The sequence below is a fragment of the Mustela erminea genome, chromosome 10 (genome assembly GCF_009829155.1).
Source record: "Mustela erminea isolate mMusErm1 chromosome 10, mMusErm1.Pri, whole genome shotgun sequence".
Lineage (NCBI taxonomy): Eukaryota > Metazoa > Chordata > Mammalia > Carnivora > Mustelidae > Mustela > Mustela erminea.
In genome coordinates, this window is record NC_045623.1 from 71,750,056 (window position 1) to 71,771,554 (window position 21,499).

Below are 21,499 nucleotides of genomic sequence, written 5' to 3' on the forward strand. Positions count from 1 at the left end.
AGAGGATCAAGGCAGAATGAGATAGTGGAATAACTTGTACTGTGGACAGAAGATGTAGGTTTTGGGGAGCCTGGGTGGCTCAGTGGGTTAAAGCCTCTGCCTTTGGCACAGGTCATGGTCCCAGGGTCCTGGGATCAAGCCCCGCGTCGGGCTCTCTGCTCATCGGGGAGCCTGCTTCCTCCTCTTTCTCTGCTTGCCTCTCTGCCTATTTGTGATCTCTGTCTGTCAAATAAATAAATAAAACCTTTAAAAAGAAGAAGAAGCTGTAGGTTTTATCCTTGGCTCTCTGACTTCTCAGTGTAATCTCGAGCAGTGTATTCATCTGTAAAATGGGTATGGATATGCTGGGAATGAGACAGTGACTGTGAACAAGTCGTGTAATTTGTGTACTGTTTCATGTGTCAAAGGAAATGATCCACCACACAACAAAGAAGCCACAGACTAATTCTATGGGATTTTAGTAAATGCTTTTCATATGGATGTGGGTGAAGGAGGCTGCCCCGTTCTGGGCTTTGGCTTCAAACCAAGAGATAAAGCCTCCTGGTCTACACCACCTTGTCCAGCCCTTGCTTGACTCTCAGACTGCCCCCTTCCTCCTCATTGCTTTCTGGCTGAGCGATGTGGTCCATAATAACCAAAATCTTCTGTTCTGAGGGAGTGAAAACCTATAGCAGAGTAATGGCTTGAGAACATCCTTGCTCTCATCCCATTTAGGGTACCTGAGTGTGTGAATGTGTGTATTTAGGTGTCTGAATTTTTTAAAAATTCTTGTTCTGATTTTATATCTTATAAAAATGCATAGTGCTTATCTTTATATTAACAAGGACCTCCGTTTTTATAGGCAATGAATAGGTTACGTGGAAAAGTAGCCATGCTTAGGGAAAAATCAACTTGTTCGCATCAAAATGTTATGACTCAAGACCAGAGACCCTCCAATAGCATCTTCCTCTAACTGGGGACCAGTACCCAGGAGGCAAACATCCAATTCCCACTGAGAGGTTGATGGCAGCACCCATCCCAGGGGGTGGCCCCACCTTCTAGCCAGCACACAAGCCAGAAACCTGGGAATCTGTCTGAATTTAGGTCCCATATCCAGCACCATCGGTTTTATTCTATAATAGGTTTCAAACATGTACCTTCCTCCTTCTCTCCTTCCCTGCCCCTGATTTAATTGAGAACCTTATCATTTTTTAATCAGTTCCCACATGGACTATAATAAAAACATCCTAACTGTTCCACATGCCTCTGAGTCTTATAACCTCTAATTCCTCCTCATCAAAGCCTTCCAAAAAATCTTACTAAAATGTATTACAAACATAATCATGTTATACTTTCGTAAAATACTTCTCTATGTTTTCTACTTTATATGAAAAGTCCTTAGTGGTTTACAAGGCCTTCGATGATGAGTCCACAGAAGCCTTTTCAGCCCCCCTTTTCACACACTGCCCCCCCCCCAGCAATACTCTTCAATCATGCCAAACACCATATAGGTCCCTTAACGGGCTGGGTGGTTTGGGGTCCCATGGGTTTTTCTCACCCGGCTCCCTTTGTCTGAAGTATTTTTCTTTCTACCGAGGCCCCTTTCCTTATCATCCATTTGGTGAACACCTTCTTGTCTTTCACTATTTTGCTCAACAACCACTTTCTCTGTGAAGCCTTTCCCGACTTACCCAGTAAATTGATGGTTCCTGCAGCTGTATCTTTGCCCAGTCTCCACATACATCTCTCAGACTGAGAGGAGAAAAGGGATGAAGAGAAAGAAGAGAGAAGAGTACAATGAGAGAGGGGGAGAAGGAAGGAGGAGAAGGGACGAAAGGACGGATATGGGGGCGCTGTTTGCTCCTTTGTCCTCCCCTCCCCCCACCCCCAGTCACCTACCCTGAACAAAGCAGCGAGGAACCACCTTATCTTTCTCCAGGGTGTAGTACAGAATGGCATCGAGTGTTGGCACCCCTGAACACTTCTTTGAAAAACAATTAATGCCTACTCTGCCACATGGGAAGACTGCTTTACCACAGGGAAATGGTCTTTTTGTAGGCTCTCGCCACAGGGCCCTACCAGTGAAAAGGACCAGGTACTCAGGTTCTGAAGGAGATACAGTGGGAAACTCTGCCAGAATCTGCCCTCAGAGGTCATAGGAAAGAGAGAGAGAGAGAAAAAAAAATTACCAGTGCAAAGCAGAAAGATGAGGTGATTGAAAGGTAGAAGACTCTCAGGGCACAAGGGGCCATGAAAAGTCACCAAATCCATTCTCTAAACGGGGAAATTGAAGAGAGGGAAAGAAACTTCTCCAGGTCACAGAGCAGGTTAGTAGGAGAGCCAAAATGAGTTTCCTGGGAAGAACTAAGATTTCCTGAGGACTTACCAAACCCCCAGCTCAGTGGTTAGACATATATTTCTCTCTCTCTCTGGATCAGCTAACAACCTCCTACAGGAGATGTCTCCAAGCATTCAGGCCACACATATTTATTGAGTTCCTGACATGTTCCTGGGGGTGCCCTAGTTTCATCAGCCTTTGATTTATAATGAAGCAACATTAACTTTTAATTATGAAATTAAAATGTCCCTTGGCTCTCACAAGCTTACATATTATATCTCCGTCCTCTTCTTAGTTTGTCTTTCTGCTCAGACTGGAGCTTTCTGCAGGGAGGTTTGGCTTTTCTATTTGTACCTGTGTCCACTCATGATGCAGGAGTGAGCACCGGGGTGACCCCCAAGGGCAACGAGCAAGCAGAGCCTTTCAAAGTAGTGAGATGCAAGTTAGGATCGAGCTGAGGTCCTTTCCTGCTATGAGATCTTGAGAAGCCCATCTCTGAAATTCTTTTGAGAAACTAAGCTCCCGTTTACTTCAGTGGATTAAGAGAATCGCATGAGCTAACTGGTATCAGAATGTTTGGGTTTTTTTTTGTTTTTTTTTTTAAGATTTTATTTATTTACTTGAGAGAGAGCACAGGCAGTGGGGAGGGGGCAGAGGCAGAGGGACAAGCAGACTCCTCTTCCAAGCAGGGAGCCTGGTGTGGCACTCGATCCCAGGACCCCAGGATCATGACCTGGCCTGAAGGCAGACACTTAACTGACTGACCCACCTAAGCACCCCCAATGTGAAAATGGTTTATAAACTCTACAGTTGTGAAAAATGATGGTTATTGTCAGTAGATGTCCTACTAAGCAAGGAAGAAGTTCACATTTGTGTAAGCTGGGTCTCCAAGCCCTGCTCAGCTCTGTGTTCCTCTAGCCACTGTACCTCCCTTCAAATCTTCTGTTGTTTTAAAATGTCCATCTTCCTTGCAAAGTTTTGAGCTCAAGGAGATCTATCCCCATGGTGCCAAGTACAGCACCTCCACACAGCATCACTGTGTGACTGGAAAAAAATGTATTTGAAGTTTACAAACTGCCAGACGTTTTGTTAGGCACAAGAACCAGGTACTTCCTGACAATCCTGTGAGCTTGAGATTATTATTCCCATTTTTGAGTTAAGAAACTGAAGCTTAGAGAAGTAAAGTAACTTCTATAGGTCTTAAAGTTCACCCATGGCTAAGCTGATACTTGAAGCCAAGTCTACTGAGCCCAAAGCCACCCTACTCCATGAGGACCCTTCTCCTGTCATCACTATCATTGTCATGGTCAACACTGGGTTCACTGGTCACTGCTATGGGGAACAGGAGACAGATTGGGAGTTCTTCTTTTGCCCTGGGAAGGTCTGTTATGAACCCAGACCTCCTATGCTGAGCCCCTGGTCTCTCTCCCTTTTTAAGGGCAGAGCTGAAGAAGGAGGCAAAAGCAGGAGAAGGTTCTCTCCTACCAGGCCAGACCCAACTCCTCCTGGGTCATTAGGAGGAAATGCAGAAATGCCTTTATTTATGTACAGATCTTCCTTTTCACTTTTAAGGAGAAGAGGGTTAGAAGAGACAAACTGGAAGTAGGAAAATGTTTTTACTCCTCACCTTGCTGCTACTGGTGCTTTTTCCCTACACCCATGCATGACTCTCACAAATTTCCTTTGTCCTGAAGTTTATTCCACTGAGGCCAACGAGGCAAACAGATGCAGAGACTAGGAGGTTCTGAAGAGCTTAGAGATGAAGGGCTTAACCCTAGGTCAGAAAGACTTGGGTTTGAATCTCAGCCTTGCCATTTGCAATCTCTTGTTTTCATCCTCTGATTATAACAGTACTTAACTCATAGGATTGTTACTGGAATTATTACAAGCAGGAAGCACTCAGTAAATGTCAGTTGCTTTATTTTTTAATGTATTTTTTATTTTTTAAATTCAATTAATTTTGTATTTAAATTCAATTAGCCAACATATTATACATCATTAGTTTCAGATGTAGTGTTCAATAATTCATCAGTTGCTTACAACACCCAGTACTCACGATATCACAGGCCCTCCTTAATGTCCATCACTGAGTTACCCCATCCCCCCCCAACTCCTCTTCCCTCCAGCAACCCTCAGTTTGTTTCCTAGAGTTAAGAGTCTCTCGTGGTTTTTCTCCCTCTCTGATTGACTTCCCATTTAGTTTTCTCTCCCTTCCCCTGTGATCCTCTGTGCTCTTTCTTATATTCCACATATGAGTGAAATCATTAATTGTCTTTCTCTGGATGCCTTATTTCACTCAGCATAATGTCAGTTGCTTTTGGTGAAGTCCTGGCCAAGATCATGGACCACAAAGCCAGACAGCTTGGGTTTTGCCACTTACCACTATGCAATGTGAGGGTTCCTTTACAAGTTACTTAAACCTCTCTGGTCATCAGTTTCCTCATTTGTAAATGATGTTTCCATCTGAGGGGGGTGTGTGAATAAGCGGTGGCAGGTGGTAAGCACGAAGTTGTTACTACTGTGGTCCCTCCATAGGACCTTGGGTGAAACTCCTTCCACCACACCCCTTCCTCTGCCCCTTTCTCTGAGTCCAGGATACCTGCTCCATTCATTTATGATCATTTAGTCACTCAGCAAGTTTCCCCTGAGTACCTGTGTGCTGGGCCCTATGATACACCCTCGGGATACAGAGGTGGACAAAACAAGGTCCTAGACCTCACTGGCTTCATAAATGACTCCCTCCTTCTTCAAACTTATTTTTTTTTTTTTTTTTGGCTCTAGTTTTCATGAAATCTCAGTGTCTGTGTTTCGTCCTGCTCCCTGCCACTCTACAGTGTCCCTCACCATACCTCTACTTAAACCCCAAATCTCAGTGTCAGAGGGCTCCAGAGGCACCTCGGTGCTACAGATGCCCACCTTCGTGCCCCCAGGGAAGCCTGCTCCCCAGGGCTCCAGGGACTGTGGGTAACTTCCTACCTGACATGACCTGGCTGGTATCCGATAGTCACTGCAAGCTGCCACAATCCTTCCCGGATCCCGTTTCCTTAACAGCATCACGACTGGTCTCCACCCCAGTCTCCTCTGTCTATGTGGCACCACCGTCTTTCAGCTGCTCAAGTCACAAAGTCCCGATCTGTCTTTGACTCATTCTGCATACAGTCCATGCGCAGGTCCTACAAGGTTGTGGCCAAAATATTTCTCTAATTTACCTTTCTCTTTTCATCACAGCCACCCTGCTCTGATTCAAGCCGCTGTGATCTCTAGGGGGACCTGTTCCAACACCCTCCACTCATGCCCCTGAAATCCATTATCTCCACGACAGGCAAGGGAATCCTTTTACCATATTCCCTATTAAAAATGACTTTTCACTGTGCCTAGAATAAGCTCCAAACTCGGGCCCCAGGCTGCAAGGCCCTGTGTGAGTTATACCCTATGAACCTCACCAGGCTCACCTTCCCATGTTTATCACAATCCCACCACAAACTTTCCCTCTGGTCTTTGAAAATGTCACACTCATCCTTGCTTCTGGGTCTTTATTTGCCCAGAATTCTCTTGCCGGCTTCATCGAACAGCTCGGTCTTATCGTCCTTCCGGGCTCACCCGTCAGTGGCCTTTCCTGATCACACTATCTAAAGTAGACCCTGTCCCCATCCACTTGGTGATTCGCCACTGTGTCACCCCCTTAGCGCATTCCTAGCATGTATGACCATCTGGGGTCACCTGGCTTAGTTGCCATTCACCATCTGTCATCCTCACCCACGGGTCAGCTCCTCGAAGGCAGGAGCCGCATCTGCTTGGGTCACCCCCCAGGGTCCTAGAAACAGTAAGTTCATAGCAAGTATGTGTCAAAAGAATGAATGAATAAACTGGCTGATAAACACTTTAGCAGAAGGATATTTTTTAAAAATCTATGGTGGTCCAGAAGAGAGAGCCACTGTTCCTGAGAGAGTTCCAGGAAGGCTCTTGGACAAAGGGCCATTAGGCCTAGCAGCAGAGGATGAGCAAGCTGTTAGCAGGCGGGGAGGGGGGTGGGGAAGATAGGCATATCCACCTTGCACGAATGGCAGGCAGGAAAAACGGAGGAGAAGGACACATGTGCTAGGGTAGCTGCGGGTGTCTGGAGGCTGCAAGCAGGTCCAGAGCACAAGACGGAGGAAGGCAGGGGGAAAAGTGCCCACAGCCCACCCGCCCAGTTCCCTGGGCCGGCTCTCTGGGTTTCCTGTGTGGTGGTTCCTCTTCTGGTCCCCACTGATTCCTCACATCCTTTGTGACCAGAAATTGTGTTCCACCATAACCAGGGCATTGCTGAGCCAGAGAAGCCATAACTGTGCCACTTCAGAGGACTAGATTATGCATGACAAAGACAATGACTTTGTTTCATTTGTTCTGTTGTTTTTAAAGAAAGCGTTCTCAGTTTTTCAGAAAAACTGTTCTTCCTGCCTTAGGACATGCACCCTGACTTCCATAAACGTCTACTTTAACTTTTTCTTTTTTCCTTTAGCTTCATATTTATTGTGCTTTCTTTTCTACTTTAACTTTAAAAAAAAAAAAAAAAAAAACAGGGGAATAATTTAGTTGATAATAAAAAGATTAGATTTGGGGCTTTTTGTCCTGAGGCTCAAGGGGAGACAGCTTCCTGGGGACAGCTTCCCCTACATCTCAGCAGGGGAACTGTCTGGAAGTTTTCTAAAGCTCTTTGCTCCTTTCCTGAACCCCCTCCAGTGCCCTTTGAGAGTTTGAGAGGCTAAGCCTGCTAGGATCCTTAGAGATCCTTGAGTCCCCAGACCTCCTAGTCCCTCAGCTCAGAGATGAAGGAAACCGCATAGATCCGGTAATCCTCAGACCAGGGCAATTGCCTTGCTAGACTGGAAGCCCCTGAGAGCACAGCAGGACACAGAGGGACCTGGGTCCCTGCCCTGGCACTTTCCATGGCACAAGGCTGTGCCAGCTACTGCTGCTCTCGGAGTTCCAGTCCGCTCCTCTGGAAGGAGGAAGGACAAAGCAGCTCGCCCTCCTCTCTTATGCTTATGCCTGCAGAAGCTCCAGCTTCTTTCTGCTCACCTAACCTGGACTAAGCCCCCTGCCCGGCCTGGGTCGCATCCCCCTTCTTTCTCTGGATCGAACCCATACTGAACACTGAAGAGCTGTCTGGATCCGAGGGAGTCAGCCCCAACTTGCAGCACCGAGCACAGATCTAAGGTGAAGCAGGGAGGCGGCTCCGAATGTAGGGGATAAAAAACCCATTTCCTCCCTGGTGTCTAGGAGGAAGCAACTCCACACTAAATTATGTTGCAAATATGCCCTAAGGTAGTTTTAATTTTATTGGCGCTGATTTTAATTTACTCTTTAGGCCCCTGATAGCAGGATGAGCTGTCGGCTGCTGGCAAGGGGACAGCCCTTCATCACTTGGTTTTAATTAAGGTTCTTAAGTTTGGAAGGAAAGAACAGAGATGCTTTCCTTCCCTTCTCATCTCAGTCCGAACTTATAATGAAGGGCCCTGCATTAGCAACACACTCCTTGCTCTGACTGGCCATGGAAAGGGGCCTCATTTGACTGCTGGGGACAATTTAGGCTGCATCCATTTGTTCCTATTATTCACTGGTTGTTCCATCACTTTATTTCCTGTTCATTCCTCTGCCAAAGCCTGAACGAAAACCTACCGCACACCAAACCTTGCTCTGTCCTATGGATTTAAAAAATCAATACTGTATGGTCCCTGCCCTGGAAGAACTCACATTTTAATGGGAGATAGGAATAAACAAAGTGTTTTTATGGCACGTGGTAAGTGCCATGAGACAGAGAGCTGTGTCTTGAATTATGAGAGCACAGAGGAGGCTGTTACCTCATCTTGAGGAATAAAAGGCTATTTGAATTGTGATTTTTTAGTACTGTCAGATGAATAACATTAGCTGCTATAACAACCAATCCCCAAACTTCAGCAGCTTAGGATAGTAAAGTATTCATCCCAGTTCGACCTGGGGCAAAAGGCTTGTTTTCCTCCCAGTGTGGACTCAGGGACATAGGATTCTTCTGTCTTCCTTCTTATGATACATGTAGCTTCCGTGCACAAGAGCAAGAGAGAATGTGGGTGATTGTGTATGAGGGTTATGGTCAGACCTGGAAGTGGCACGTATCACCACTGCTGACATCCCATCAGACCTCAGCCAAGTTGCAAGGGAAAGGGGGTGATGTCTTCCACGGTCCAGGAAAAGGGAATGAGACCGTTGAGTACCCGCTCAGTTTCTGCCTTACATGTGAAGCTTGCATCAAAGTTAGCCAGATCGAGAGAAAACGTATTCCAGGCAGAGGAGATATTTATGGTGTGTGAATGTGGAGACAGAAGTCATGAGCGTAGCTGGTCCACGTACCACGGGTAGTTCTAGGTGGCTGGAGTGGTTGGTGTCAGACCAGGAGGGGCACCAGCCGAGACTGGATGGGGCAGAGACTGGACCATGTGGGGCCTTCCACAATATGTGAAGGGGCTTGCATTCTGTCCTGTGAACAGTAGAAAAATACAGAAAGGTTTCAACTAGGAAAGTGACATGATGATTTGTTTGCATTTAAAAAGATCGCTCTGGAGCAGCAAGGAAACTGGGGAAGAAGCTATTATAGCTGAGTAAGTAAAGATGATGGGACTTGGATCAGACACGTTCCCTGTCCTCAAAGAGCTTACAGATATACCCACAGACATGCTTATCACCCAGATTAGCTGCAGAGCAGCAAGTACTTTACCAAAGCCCAAGCAAGAATCCAAGAGTCACTTTAAAAAAAAGGAAATTGAGACAGAGTGAAGAGTTGCTGCCTCTCTGTTCTCACAGACTAGGTTAACATTAGAACCAGAATTAGAGCCCCTGCTCCTGCCTTCTAACCGGGCCCATACAAGTCCGTGAAGCCAGGTTAGGCACAAACCATAATAAGGATGTTGTCATTAGTATTAGTATTTGTGGTCCTCTGGATTCACCACAAAGTGCAGGGCATGTGTAGTGAAGAAGAAAGAACTTGGACCCTTCTCAGGTAAATATCCTAGATTGTTTTTTACTCTAGCTCCAGCCCATAGAACCTCAGAGGGGGAAAGGGTTTTAGAAACTAATTAATCGGGCGCCTGGGTGCCTCAGTGGGTTAAGCCGCTGCCTTCGGCTCAGGTCATGATCTCAGGGTCCTGGGATCGAGGCCCGCATCGGGCTCTCTGCTCAGCAGGGAGCCTGCTTCTCTCTCTCTCTCTGCCTGCCTCTCCGTCTACTTGTGATTTCTCTCTGTCAAATAAATAAACAAAATCTTTAAAAAAAAAAAAAAAGAAACTAATTAATCCCTCAATGTTGTTTTGGAAATACTACCCAATATGGTTAAATATGAAAAAGAAATGAGAAGCATAAAAACTGGGGCGGAGGGGCAGGCAGGAGACAGAAGGACTGTGCACAGGTAACAAGTTTACAGACGCCTTTCTTCACGCCTTCTTTCCAGGCATCCTGACCTCCCTGCTGTTCCTGAAACATGCCAAGTGCGCGTCATTGTTGCGTTTACTTCTCCTTTCACCTGGAAGACTCTTGCATCTGATAGCCTCAAGACTAACTCTCTTCCTCTGTTCATGCTGCCAATTTTCCAGAAACCTCTGTTACTTTCTATTCCACTTCTTTACTTTATTTGCCTCCATGGCACTAATGCCTCCCGACATCTTGTGTTTATTAATTGATTTGTTTATTCCCTTTCTCTCCTCAGAGACTGTAAACTTTTGGCGCTCAGGAACTTTCTGTTGTATTCACTGCTCTATCCCCAGGGCCCAGCACACTCCCTGGTGCATACCCAATGCCTAGAACACTGTCTGATACATCATAGGCACTAAGCGATTATTTGTTGAATAAGCAAATGAAAATCCAAGAAAACCAAATGATAAATTATTACAAATAATAATAGAATTAGTGAAGTATGGAGTACAAATTCAATATGTCAAGAACAAGAGCCTTTAGGGGTACCTGACTGGCTCAGTTGAAGGGGCATGCAACTCTTGATTTTGGGATCATGAGTTTGAGCCCTTGATGAATATAGAGAATTCTAAAAAAATAAATAAACTTTACAAAAAAGAATAAGAACGTTTTTATTTAAAGAACTATTAGAAGAGTTCATGGAAGAAAGCATCACATTTACAGCAGCAAGTAAAAATGTAAGCTGCCTTGGCATCAAAAAGGATATTCATGATTTATAGGAAAACAAAACCAAAAACTTTTTAAAAATGTCCTGCTTTACCCAAGAGAAAATTTGAATAAATGGAAAGTCAAAATATATTCTTGGATTGGAAGGCTCCAGTCACAAGAGTTGATTCCTCCTATGGTAATACGAAGTCTAATATGATTATATTATTGAGACTATTGACAGGGTTAGGGGAAAAAGAAAATTAAACAAGCTAATCATAAAGATCATACAGAAAAATATGCAAGACAATACAGGAATATTTGGGAAAAGAACCATAATGAGGTGATAATAAGCCCTCCAAATATTAAAATGCATTATATAAAACACTGATTTGAAAAGATGCATTCACCCTTATTTTTAGGGCAACATTGTTTACAATAGTCAACATATGAAAGCAGCCCGGGTGTCCATTGATAAATGAATGGAGAAAGATTGGTATAAATGTGTATCTGTGATGGAATATTACTCAGCCACAAAAAGGAATGAGATCTCGGTATTTGTGATAAATGTGGATAGATCCAGAGGGCATTATGCCAAGTGAAAGAAGTCAGAGACTAATACCCTATGATTTCCCTTTATACATGGAATCTAAAAAAACCAAACAAACAAAAAACCAGAAACGGACCTATAATTATAGAGAACAAACTGGTGATTGCCAGGGGCAGGGAATGAGCAAAATGAGGGAAGGGGAGTTGGAGGTACAGGCTTCTAGTTATAGAAGGAATAAGTCTATGAGGAGAAAAGGTGCAGCATAGGGAACATAGTCAGTGGGATTGTAATAGAGTTGCATGGTGACAGATGTTAACTACACTTAAAACTATAAAATGAAACAAGATACATTATAAACTTAACATAATTAAAACTGTGTGGTATTGACACATGACTAGATAAATGATTAGAACAGGATAAAAAGCACAAAAATAAACCCAAATACATACCAAAATATGTATGGTAAAGATGACTTTTCAAGTCTGTGGGGAGAAAATGCACAATTTCATAAATAGTGTGGGACAGTAAAGTGCAATCCTTACCTCACAACCTAGGTCCATGTAAATTAAATTTGAAATGGAATATTTAAATATAAAAAGTGAAACAATAAAATTAATAGATGAAATGATGAAAGAATTTGACTCAGAAACCACAAAAGGAAAGATTGATAAATCTTTATAAAAAATCAGCATTTAGAAATTGCTGAATGGAAAAAAGTCGAAAGTAGAAGTAAAGTGAAAAAAAATGACAAGCAGAGCAAAAAATATTTTTGTACTAAACATAAAAACTAATACTCCAGCTTTCAAAGTGGGCAGATGAAATTAATAGACAATTCATAGAAAACAAAATGCAAATGGTTCTTAAATGTATGAAAAGCCTAAACTTAACCAAGCAATAAAAGAGAATTATACTAAGAGAAATTCAGATTAAAACTAATCTTAGGGGTGCCTGGATGGCTCAGTTGGTTAAGCATCTGACACTTAATATCAGCTCAGGTCTTGATCTCAGGGCTGTGAGTTCAAGCCCCGTGTTGGGCTCCATACTAGGTGTGGAGCCTACTTAAAAAAAAAAAAAAAAAAAAAAACTATTCTTAGCTATCCTATTTCACCCTCCCACCAAATTGGCAGATATCAAAAAGTTTCGTTCCACTCATGTTGTCAAGTTAATTGCCGAAGAGACATTGTAATATTTTGCTAGGAGTATGAACTGATCCTTTTGGAGAGGTCAGTCTGTCAGTATTGATCAGAACTGCAATGCCCAGGGGACCCTGAAATTCTGCTTCTTGAAATTTATCCTACGTATAAGTATATATGTGTGAAATAGCATATATTCAGAGTCAATCACTGAGACATTTTTGGTAACAGGAAAAGGTTGGAAATCACTTAAATGTCTGTCGATAGGAGACTGGCTATACAGTTTATATATGGCTGTTAAAAAGAATGAAGTAACTGTTTCTGCACTGAGAAAAAATTACCTCCAAGACACGTTAGGAGGAAAAAAAGCAGATCCGAATAGCGTGTTCAGTGTGCCCCCATTTGTTTGTCCTGGGGACAGCAGGGTTGGGTAGGGGATGGATATTTACTTGTGTGTGAAGCATCTCTGGAAGGAAGCAGGAGAATCCGATAACATGAGTGGCCTCTGGAGAGTGAAACTAGGTGCCTAGAGATTGGAAGAAATGATAGAGGTTTCTCCCTATAAATCCTCCCATCTTTTTGACTTTTGAACCACGTAGATCAATCAGTACAACTTGCTGGTTATTTAAAGTAAACTCACATTAGGTGCGAGGTGCCAGGTGTCAGGATAGGGCAGCGGAAGCCACTCCAGAATGTTACCAGAAGAACCAGGTTCTAATTCTTACTCCTTTGCTAAGTGGCTGGCCAGCCAGCCTCCAGCAAGCAGCACCCCGCACCCCCCCTCCCCACCCACAACTGCACAGCACCGAGCCTGGCAAGGTCAAAGCTGCTGGCTTCCAGCTTCGGCATCCAGAGATTTAGAAACTGTAGTTTTCTTTTCCTTACACATTTCTTAAGTCATCTCTCTGCCTCCTCCTCTCCTCTGCAGCTCATCAAAAGCTCAGAGGAAAAGACAGACAATTGAAGAAAATAAAATTGCGAAGATGACTTTTATAGGGCTCCTGTTGAATCATTGTGTATTCCACCTCCAAAGCTGAAAATGATGAGTTTAATATCACACAGAGCAGTGCATCTTGTGTCTCTCCGAAGACAGCTTATGCTACCTAGAGAGTTGGGAGCTCGGCAAGACATAATTTTTCACTCCAACTCAGAGGCAAATGAAATGACAGTCATCAGGCCCACATTCTAGAAGCAACACAGTTTTCATTTGGTTTTAACTTCGTTTGAAAGTGTCCCAAGGAGGAAGAAGGCTTCTACACACAGTCTCTCTTCCTTTCCCAGAAATGAATGCTTGAAAGGGGATGGAAAGGTGGCCAGGGTTTGCCTTGGCCATTTCTAGAGCTTACCCGTTGACGGTTGGAAGTTAACTGTGCCGGCCGTCAGGCGACCTGGGTTTCAGTATCCGTTTTGCTAGGCTAGACAAGCCTCTCTCAAACTCGGAGCTTCTGTCTCTCTCAGAAAGGATTTTTAGGTTTACATTGGGCTGATATATAAGAAAAGAAGGTCAGATTTGAGGAACATTGAAGATTTGGGAGCCAAAAAATTTCTCTGATTCTTGCCAGTCTGTTCTGGTGTCTGGGCAGTCTCTCTGGAGTCACTGGCCCAGTCGTTCTGCATGCAGCTCCTAAGCCCCCTTTATGTCCAGCCACAGGCTCTTTACAGCCCTCTCCCTACCTTCAGGGAGCTCGTAGTTTGGAATTTGTGCAAATAATGCCATATCAGGCTAGGGAATCCCTTAAATATGTGTAAGTAGAGAGCAGAGAAAGTCAAAATCATCTTTACGGAGTACAAGGTATAAGGTGTACTATTTTTTCCATGCCCTGTTTATATATTATTGGGGAGCAGGTATGGCAATATGAAATGAGGTTAAATAAAAGAATTAATATGTCACATGTAAAACTCCCAGAGTCGTGCTCGGCATGCATTAAAGTGTGCAGTAAATGATAGTAATTATCGCTGCAATATTTGGTTCCCACCGTAACTCTCTGAGGTTGGAAGTAAAATGACCCATTTGCCAAATACGAAAGCTGAGACTCCTTGTAGGACCATGATCTCCCCTAGACCCCCTCAGCTAGAAATGGCCCGGTTGTGCCCAAACGATAAGCAGCCCCAATAGAAATACAATTGTGTCATCTGAAGGTATTTCTCATTAATCAGAAAAACAGAGTCGGTTAGTGCCTTTAGTCACAAATGTTATTAACTGCTCTGGGTAAGCAACATTCCCAATACAACCCACCAAAGCCCTCACCCCTTCAGAACTCTGAAGAGGGCTGCTAAAGGTAGTGCTCTCAGCCCCCGGGGGCAGATGGTGTTAGAAGTGAGGAGAAATTGGGGTTCACAAGTCTTAACCCTTCCAATTACATTGCAGAGGTGTGCTAAGTCTGACCCACAGGCGTAGCTCGGGAGGAAGTGTGTGTGTATGTTGACACTGTGTTTAGCATCTGGTCCTTTAAGGCAAGCTCTGTGACCCCAGACTTCTCATTTGTCATCCTTTCTTTCAACAGAAAACAAGCCTGGAGTTTTATATTGACATCCACGCCCACTCCACCATGATGAACGGCTTCATGTATGGCAACATCTTTGAGGATGAGGAACGGTTCCAGAGGCAGGCCATTTTCCCCAAGCTCCTGTGCCAGAATGCCGAGGACTTCTCCTACGTAGGTCAAGAGTTCTTTCTCAGCAGCCCCCTCCCAGCTCCCTTCCCTTCCTCTTCACTCAGCTCAGTGGGGTTTACTGTTCTCAGGACGCCAGCTCGGTGCCAGGCCCTGTGTGGGTGATAAAGACAGAGGTGAGCAAGCAGCGCCTCACCAGTCAGCGGGGAGAGTCTTGGAAAAGGCAGCATCTGGTCTTTCTGAGGAACTGGGATCTGTTTCAGTTGAGGTGACCCCGGCTTTCGCAAGATAAGGGACTCACCAAGTACCCACCGCACCCTCCTCCTACCCCAAGGGGTCTAGGGTCTACTTTCTCCTCATCCGGCCCTTTTAGTAGGAGCCTCACCCCTGCTGAAGGGGGACATGCACCCGCCATGTTCTCCCTCCCTCCGTCCATGACTGTTTGTGGGTGTTGATTTCTTCATCAATAATTTGTGGGCGGTCATGTTCTGCCCTTCCCACATCATAGCTTCCTGGGAGGACAGAGGCAGTAACAGGCAGCCGAGGACTCTGCAGACAGTGAAGACCTCAGCAGACCCCAGAGACTGGTTGTTACTCCCCACCTCACACGCGGAGGAAGACTCAGCAGCAAGAATAATTTGCAGCAAAAAGCAGTACTGGAAAAGGGCAAGGAGAGAAGATAAGGAAGAGAATCAGTATGGGCTGTGGGGACATGGGAGAGAGTTTTTGTACATTTTCCTTTGTTTTGATACTGAAAGTCCAAGGCCTGTTGTTTCCATGTGGCCAGAGGGGGAGAGTCCCACAAAGGTCATAGCAATTTTTGAAGGTGATGAGCTGAAAACTTCCCTGCCCATTGCTCCAGGCCTGGACATTAGTGGAGATGATGAATTTCTCCACTGAATGAAGCAAGATACACTTTAAATCCCGGAAGTTTTGAATGCCAGGCCAGGAAAGGAACTGGCTCAGTCTCCTCTTTGTATTCAAGAGACACCTATGGCCCAGAGAAGTTCAGTATGTGCAGCGAAGTGACTCAGCATTTGGTGGCAGAATCAAAGCAATTTGCATCTCTGGGGTAGAAAGAGCCATGCCTGTTTCTTCAGGAATCTACGGGATGGCCAGTCCCAGGCTTTTTGAAACTACTGAATTTCAGACTGTGGTCTCCTGGGCCATATTCTCCAGGAGGCCTCAGAGACCCTCACAGGGTTGAGGTTTCCATGACAAACAAAAGGGGCACAGTCTAAGAGCTTTGTTTCTGGCCTTGCCTGTTGATGTTACTGTACTGCAGCCAACTTAAGAGCTCAAGGCCAGGGTCAAGGTGGTCATCTGTTCTCATCCAGTCTCTGTCTCCCTTCTCTGATCCTCCGAACCTGACTCTAAAATAATTTCACTGTATGGACCTCAAGGGTCCTTTCAGATGTGACATTCTAATTTTCTGACCCCTTCCTTTACCTCAGAATTCATACGCACACACATACACACACACACACACACACACACACACACACACACACACACACGCTTCTCTTTGTTTAAACTTGTCTCTAAATATCTGCCTTGTTTTGCTATTTTCTTTCTCCCTCTTTTCCTTCTTCTCTTATACCCTGCTTCACAAGACACACATCCTCTTATTCAAATCACAGTCTCTTTATTTACTTGGAGCTCCACGGGTGACCACAGAATGCCCCGTTTAACCACAGATGAGTCACCCTCACAATTCTGTGAAGGAAATATTATTATCACCTCCATTTTATAGATGAAGAAACTGAGGCTAAGCCAAACAAGGCAAGTTGCCTAACATCTCCTACATTTTTAAAAGATTTTATTTATTTATTTATTTATTTATTTATTAGAGAGAGAGCACAAGTAGAGTGAGGGTCAAAGGGAGAAGCAGGCTCCCCACTGAGCAGGGAGCCCAATGTGGGACTTGATCCCAGGACTCTGGGATCATGACCTGAGCTGAAGGCAGATGCTCAATGACTGAGCCACCTGGGTGCCCCCATCTCGCACATTTTTGAACAGAGGCCATGAGATGCCAACCTGCTTGTTCCTGTCCTCTCTCTGTCCACCAGGATGGGTGAGGCCAATACCCTAGCGGAGGAACAGCCATGATCCCTACCCCCTGGTGACGTTGGGTGGGAGTTCAGCTGCCCCTTGTAGAGGGGGAGTATGCAAAGGAGGGTTGGGATGTCTGGAGTCACTCGGTCCTCGGTTCATATCTGTGCTGTGTCCCTTGCGTGTTCCATCTCTGTGATTCGCGTTGTGTCTCACCCAGAGGGGCAAAGCGGCAACACCTCCATCAGGGGGCTAGTCTGAAGCATAAAGGAGATGCGGTGTGGGAAAGAACATTATAAAGTTGAAAGCACTGCCCAAATTTTAACTTTGATTATCATCACAGTATCAGTGCTTCTTGCTCTCTGTCAGCTCTCCCTTGCTTCATCCATCCCCGTTCAGATTCCCACAAATATTTGTTGCATGGCAGTCACTATCCAAAGTTGGATGCCTTCTTTTAGTTCTGTTTGTTTATTTCATCAGTCCCCATAAACACCCTGTGATGTATGATTAACATCCCACTTTTCAGAGGAGGAAGCCGAGACCCAGATGTGTTGTAAGACTTGCTTGAATGCCAGTAGCCAGCAGGGGCCCGGTCCTGATTCTCTCCTCCCTGCTTTGTCTTTCCCAGTCCAGCACATCCTTTAACCGGGATGCGGTGAAAGCAGGAACCGGACGTCGCTTCCTCGGGGGGCTTCTGGACCACACTTCCTATTGCTACACCCTGGAGGTCTCCTTCTATAGCTACATCATTGGAGGCACCACGGCCGCGGTGCCCTACACGGAGGAAGCCTGTATCCTTGGCAAGTCCCCGCCTCCCCCCTGCCCCCTGCCCGGGGCCAGCCCGCCCCACCCGGGGCCAGTCTGCATCTAGCAGAGAGTATCCAGGTCTGGTGAGATTTAATGGGCAGATTGGGAATCTGGTCTCCAGCTCGGTGAGGGCTGACCCTCTGGGGTGAGGATGGAGGCTGTTCTGCTGATGGCATCTCGGGATTGTCCTGTTTGGCCCTTGACCTGCTAATGGACACCCCCCCCGCCTTCCCACCTGCCTCTGCTATGGCCTTATACTGCTCCCATCTCTGTCTCCCCTCCATGCCCTCATGACGGAGTGAGTCTTCTGCCGTCTAAGATATGTGAGCACACAGTCTGGACGACCGTCCCTTGGGCTGCTGAGGAAGCCCTGAGTGGTCTTGACTCCTTCTAACCTCTCTTTTCACCTCCAATCTTTTTACACTCTTGCCCTCTTTCTCTTCTCTCTGCTCACCAGCTTTCATTATATCCATTTTTCTCTCCTTGTCCTCTCTCCTTCTAGCTCGAGTTTCTGTGTTTTTTTTTTCTCCCTACTATGTTCCCTCCCTCTGTCTTCTTTCTTCTCTCCGCCCTCCTCTCCTCTCCTTCTCTTCCCACGCGTCTGTCCGCCCCGCCTTCCTTCCCATCCTTTGCACATCTTTCTTTCTAATTTGGCATTTCCTTCACCAAATCGTTTTACCTCTTGACTTCATGACAACATTTCCCGAAAACCCCTATGCTTGTTATAATGAAATTGCAGGTTATTTCCAGCTTGTTGGACTTTCTAGGGACTACTTTCGTCATTCTGGTTTCCTGGGTGTTGATTTTAATATCAAGGTCACTGCATAAGGATTGTGACAGGTTGTGACAGTTTTTGTGTTCCTTTATCTTTTTGTTTTTGGACTGACCCATTTCTCCTCTCCTAACACTGAGTTTTCTTAGAGAAAGGATTCTAGTTGACAGAGGAGAAAGGAAAGGGTTAATATTAACTCTGTGTATATATATATAAATCCTCTCTCCCCAAAGTGGAAGTGCTCCTTTTGGCCTTTTTCAACCTTGGGTGAGTGTTTCCAGAGTTTCCAGGGTTCCTGCCATACTCTGTGCAGGAAAATCTCCCTGGTTGGGGTATGGCTCCAGACTAGTCCACCCAGTCAGCGGCAGCCTGGTGGCTCTGGGGGATCCAGTTACCTTGCTGAGTACATGGGAGGCAGGGCGATGGCGTCAGACGGAAGGGTGAGCCAAGGATAGGTCAGGTGTTAGAATGGTGCTCCTGATCCTGCAGAACACTGGAAAGATCATGATAAGAACTGAGAGTCCCCCTCCTTCCAGTTGCCAAGCCTAAGACAGTCATCTTAAAATCTGCTTTAATATCTCAAGGCCAAGGGAGGAGGCTCTGTTCTGGGTAGAGGACCCTGGCCAATTGTATGTGCCTTGCTATTCCTCCCTGCCCCTCCCCCACCCCCACCTTGATGTGTAGCCATGACTTCTCCAGGACCTGCTAACTCCTATTATACACAGATAGGTGGCAGTTCACACTGCTCCTGCTTCACTCTCCCCGATCCTGCCTTTCTGAGCATGCGTGACAGAAGGGATCCCACAGATTTATTCGTAATGAGCGGTAGGTCCCACCCAAGGAGACCTGCACTGAGTCTGTGGTTGATTTCTGATGCCAGAGGTGCTTTCGCAGCACCTCACATGCTTTTGTGTTGGAAGTAAATGCATTGATTTGTAGACTGCCCACCACCCCCCCTTGGCCCAGGCCCAGATTTCCCCCTCAACACCCAGTCCTCATTCATCAAAATAAACACACTGTCAGTACGTGCCAGGAATTCTACGAGGCACCCGGGGTAAAATACTCAACAACAAGCCAAGGTCCCTGACTCCCAGAGCTTTCGGTCTACTCAGGGAGGCTGGAATGACAGTATGGTCTGGGAGGAAGTCCTTCAGACCGGGACTCGGGAGACCTGAACTGCCCCTCAGCAAGTCTTGTGACCTCCCCAAGGTGAGCCAGTCCCCTTCACAGAGGGACCTGAGCCATCGCTCTCCTAATCCCTGCTATGGAAATTAAATCGAGACCGTCATGAAAAATGGGGCATTGAGCAAAGAGCAAATTTTTCATGGAAACAAATCTGGGTTTGAATCCTGGCCTAGCCACTTGCCAGATGTGTCACCTTGGGCAACTTTTGTCATCTGACTGGGCCTCAGTGTCTTCCTCTATAATGGGAGGACATAGCACTAAACCTCACTGAGCTGCAAGGAGTTAAAATGAAGTAATGTGTGTGAATCTGCATTGTCAGCTTTCAGTATTCAGTGACTGTCAGTTAAAACATCCAAAAGGCGTGGGCAACTGTGAATGTGGACCTGCATTCGTGTGAAGAAGGGGCTGTTAGAACAAGGGCCGTGGCCATGTCTGTGGGGTTCATGGGACAAAGGATCTCATAGAGTCACCACAACTGAGGGCCCTGGCATTCCAACACCAAGTGGCTCACAGAGTGGGGTCTTAGGGTTCCCATGGCAGGGTTTGCACATCTGCCCCCCAGAGTGGCCCTTCTCCCGTCAGGGCACGTGGAGGACACATTAGTTATCCAGGGCATGCTGGGGGAGAGTAAGGCCAGGGAAGGGATCAGGGAGGAGGGACTCCTGAGGGATGTTACACCTCAGCCCACAGTAACATCCCCCTCTCCACCCACTAGAACATATGTATATGTCAGCTTAATTGTTCTCCCTGGAACCGCTAATGTTATTGGGGCTTGTTTTCCAACTTTCCTTCTCCACTCCATCAGGGAAATGCAGCAACTGACACAGTCATTGATGCTTCCCCTGCTGTGTGACCTTGGGCTGCTTATCTCACCTCTCTGAGCCTATTTCCCCATTCATAAGGCTGAAAGTAGTGATAATACTCTGCAGGGTTCTTGCCAGAGTGAAATGATGCTGTGCGTCTCCAATCCACAGGCATTGCCTGGCACGTGATAGGTACTTAACAGATAGATGTTCCTTCTGCCCCCACTTTTCTCACCCCCGTGCAGACTGCATAGCTTTCCTTTTATTGGATGAGCCTTTAACCTGATGATCTGCCTCTGGGGCGAACACGGATTCCACCACCATTACTGGGGAACCTGCCTTTTCTAGCTTCCGTGTCTGAGACTTTTGCCTATCAGAGCCGTGGTATCACGGGTGGACTTGATGTCTACTGTGGTCCCATCTGGCTCTGATATTCTAAGATTTTTTCTGACTCTGAAATCTGAAATTTTATAATCCCATGCTTAGATAAATTTATGAAATCAAGAATCCATAATTCTGTTGTTTGGCGAGTCTAAAGATGGGGTGATTCCATGAGCATAAGCGTTCAGTCTAATCGGGAAAACCAATACAAAGGTCTCCTGGACAGCCAGTCAGGCAAAGCCCAGAGCTACTTTCATTCTTTTAGTTAAGGGAGTCTTAACTCAGGGGCTTCTGCATGGACTTCAAGAAGAGCCTATGAACTGTCCATAGTTTATGCAAAACTGTGAGTAAGGATGCATAGTTCATTTTTTAGAAGGAAAAATGCATGACTTTTAACAGAATCTAAAAGGGGGACATCTTCAGAGGCTTCTGCCCTGGCTGATGATGGTCTCCGTCCATGTGTCTGATATAGGAGTCCTGTGTGTCAGTTGAGCTTTGCTTCATTCTAGCTAAGGGCCTTAACCCAGTTAATTAACCACTCTGAACCTCAGTTTCTTCATCTGTAAAGTAAGGATAATGATTATTTGGTTCACAGGGTTGCTTTGAGCATTACATAGAAGAATGCAGATAAACCACTGGGCACACACTCAGTGCCATTAAACATCCCTCTCCTTTCCTTCCTGTGGTTTATTGTTTTTTTTTTTTTTTTTTAATATTTTTATTTATTTGTTAGAGAGAGAGAGAGAGAGAGATACAGAGC

General features: G+C 45.6%; 1 protein-coding gene across 2 annotated transcripts in view; it reads left to right on the plus strand.

The window, feature by feature from the left end:
- Window positions 1–21,499, plus strand: part of AGBL4 (ATP/GTP binding protein like 4) — a 1,622,967-nt gene that overhangs the window by 1,558,493 nt on the left and 42,975 nt on the right. For both annotated transcript variants that reach the window (XM_032303312.1, XM_032303313.1), the window contains exons 10-11: window positions 14,632–14,784; window positions 17,420–17,582. In XM_032303312.1, coding sequence (XP_032159203.1) covers window positions 14,632–14,784; window positions 17,420–17,582 — 316 coding nt within the window. The remainder of the gene's footprint in view (window positions 1–14,631; window positions 14,785–17,419; window positions 17,583–21,499) is intronic.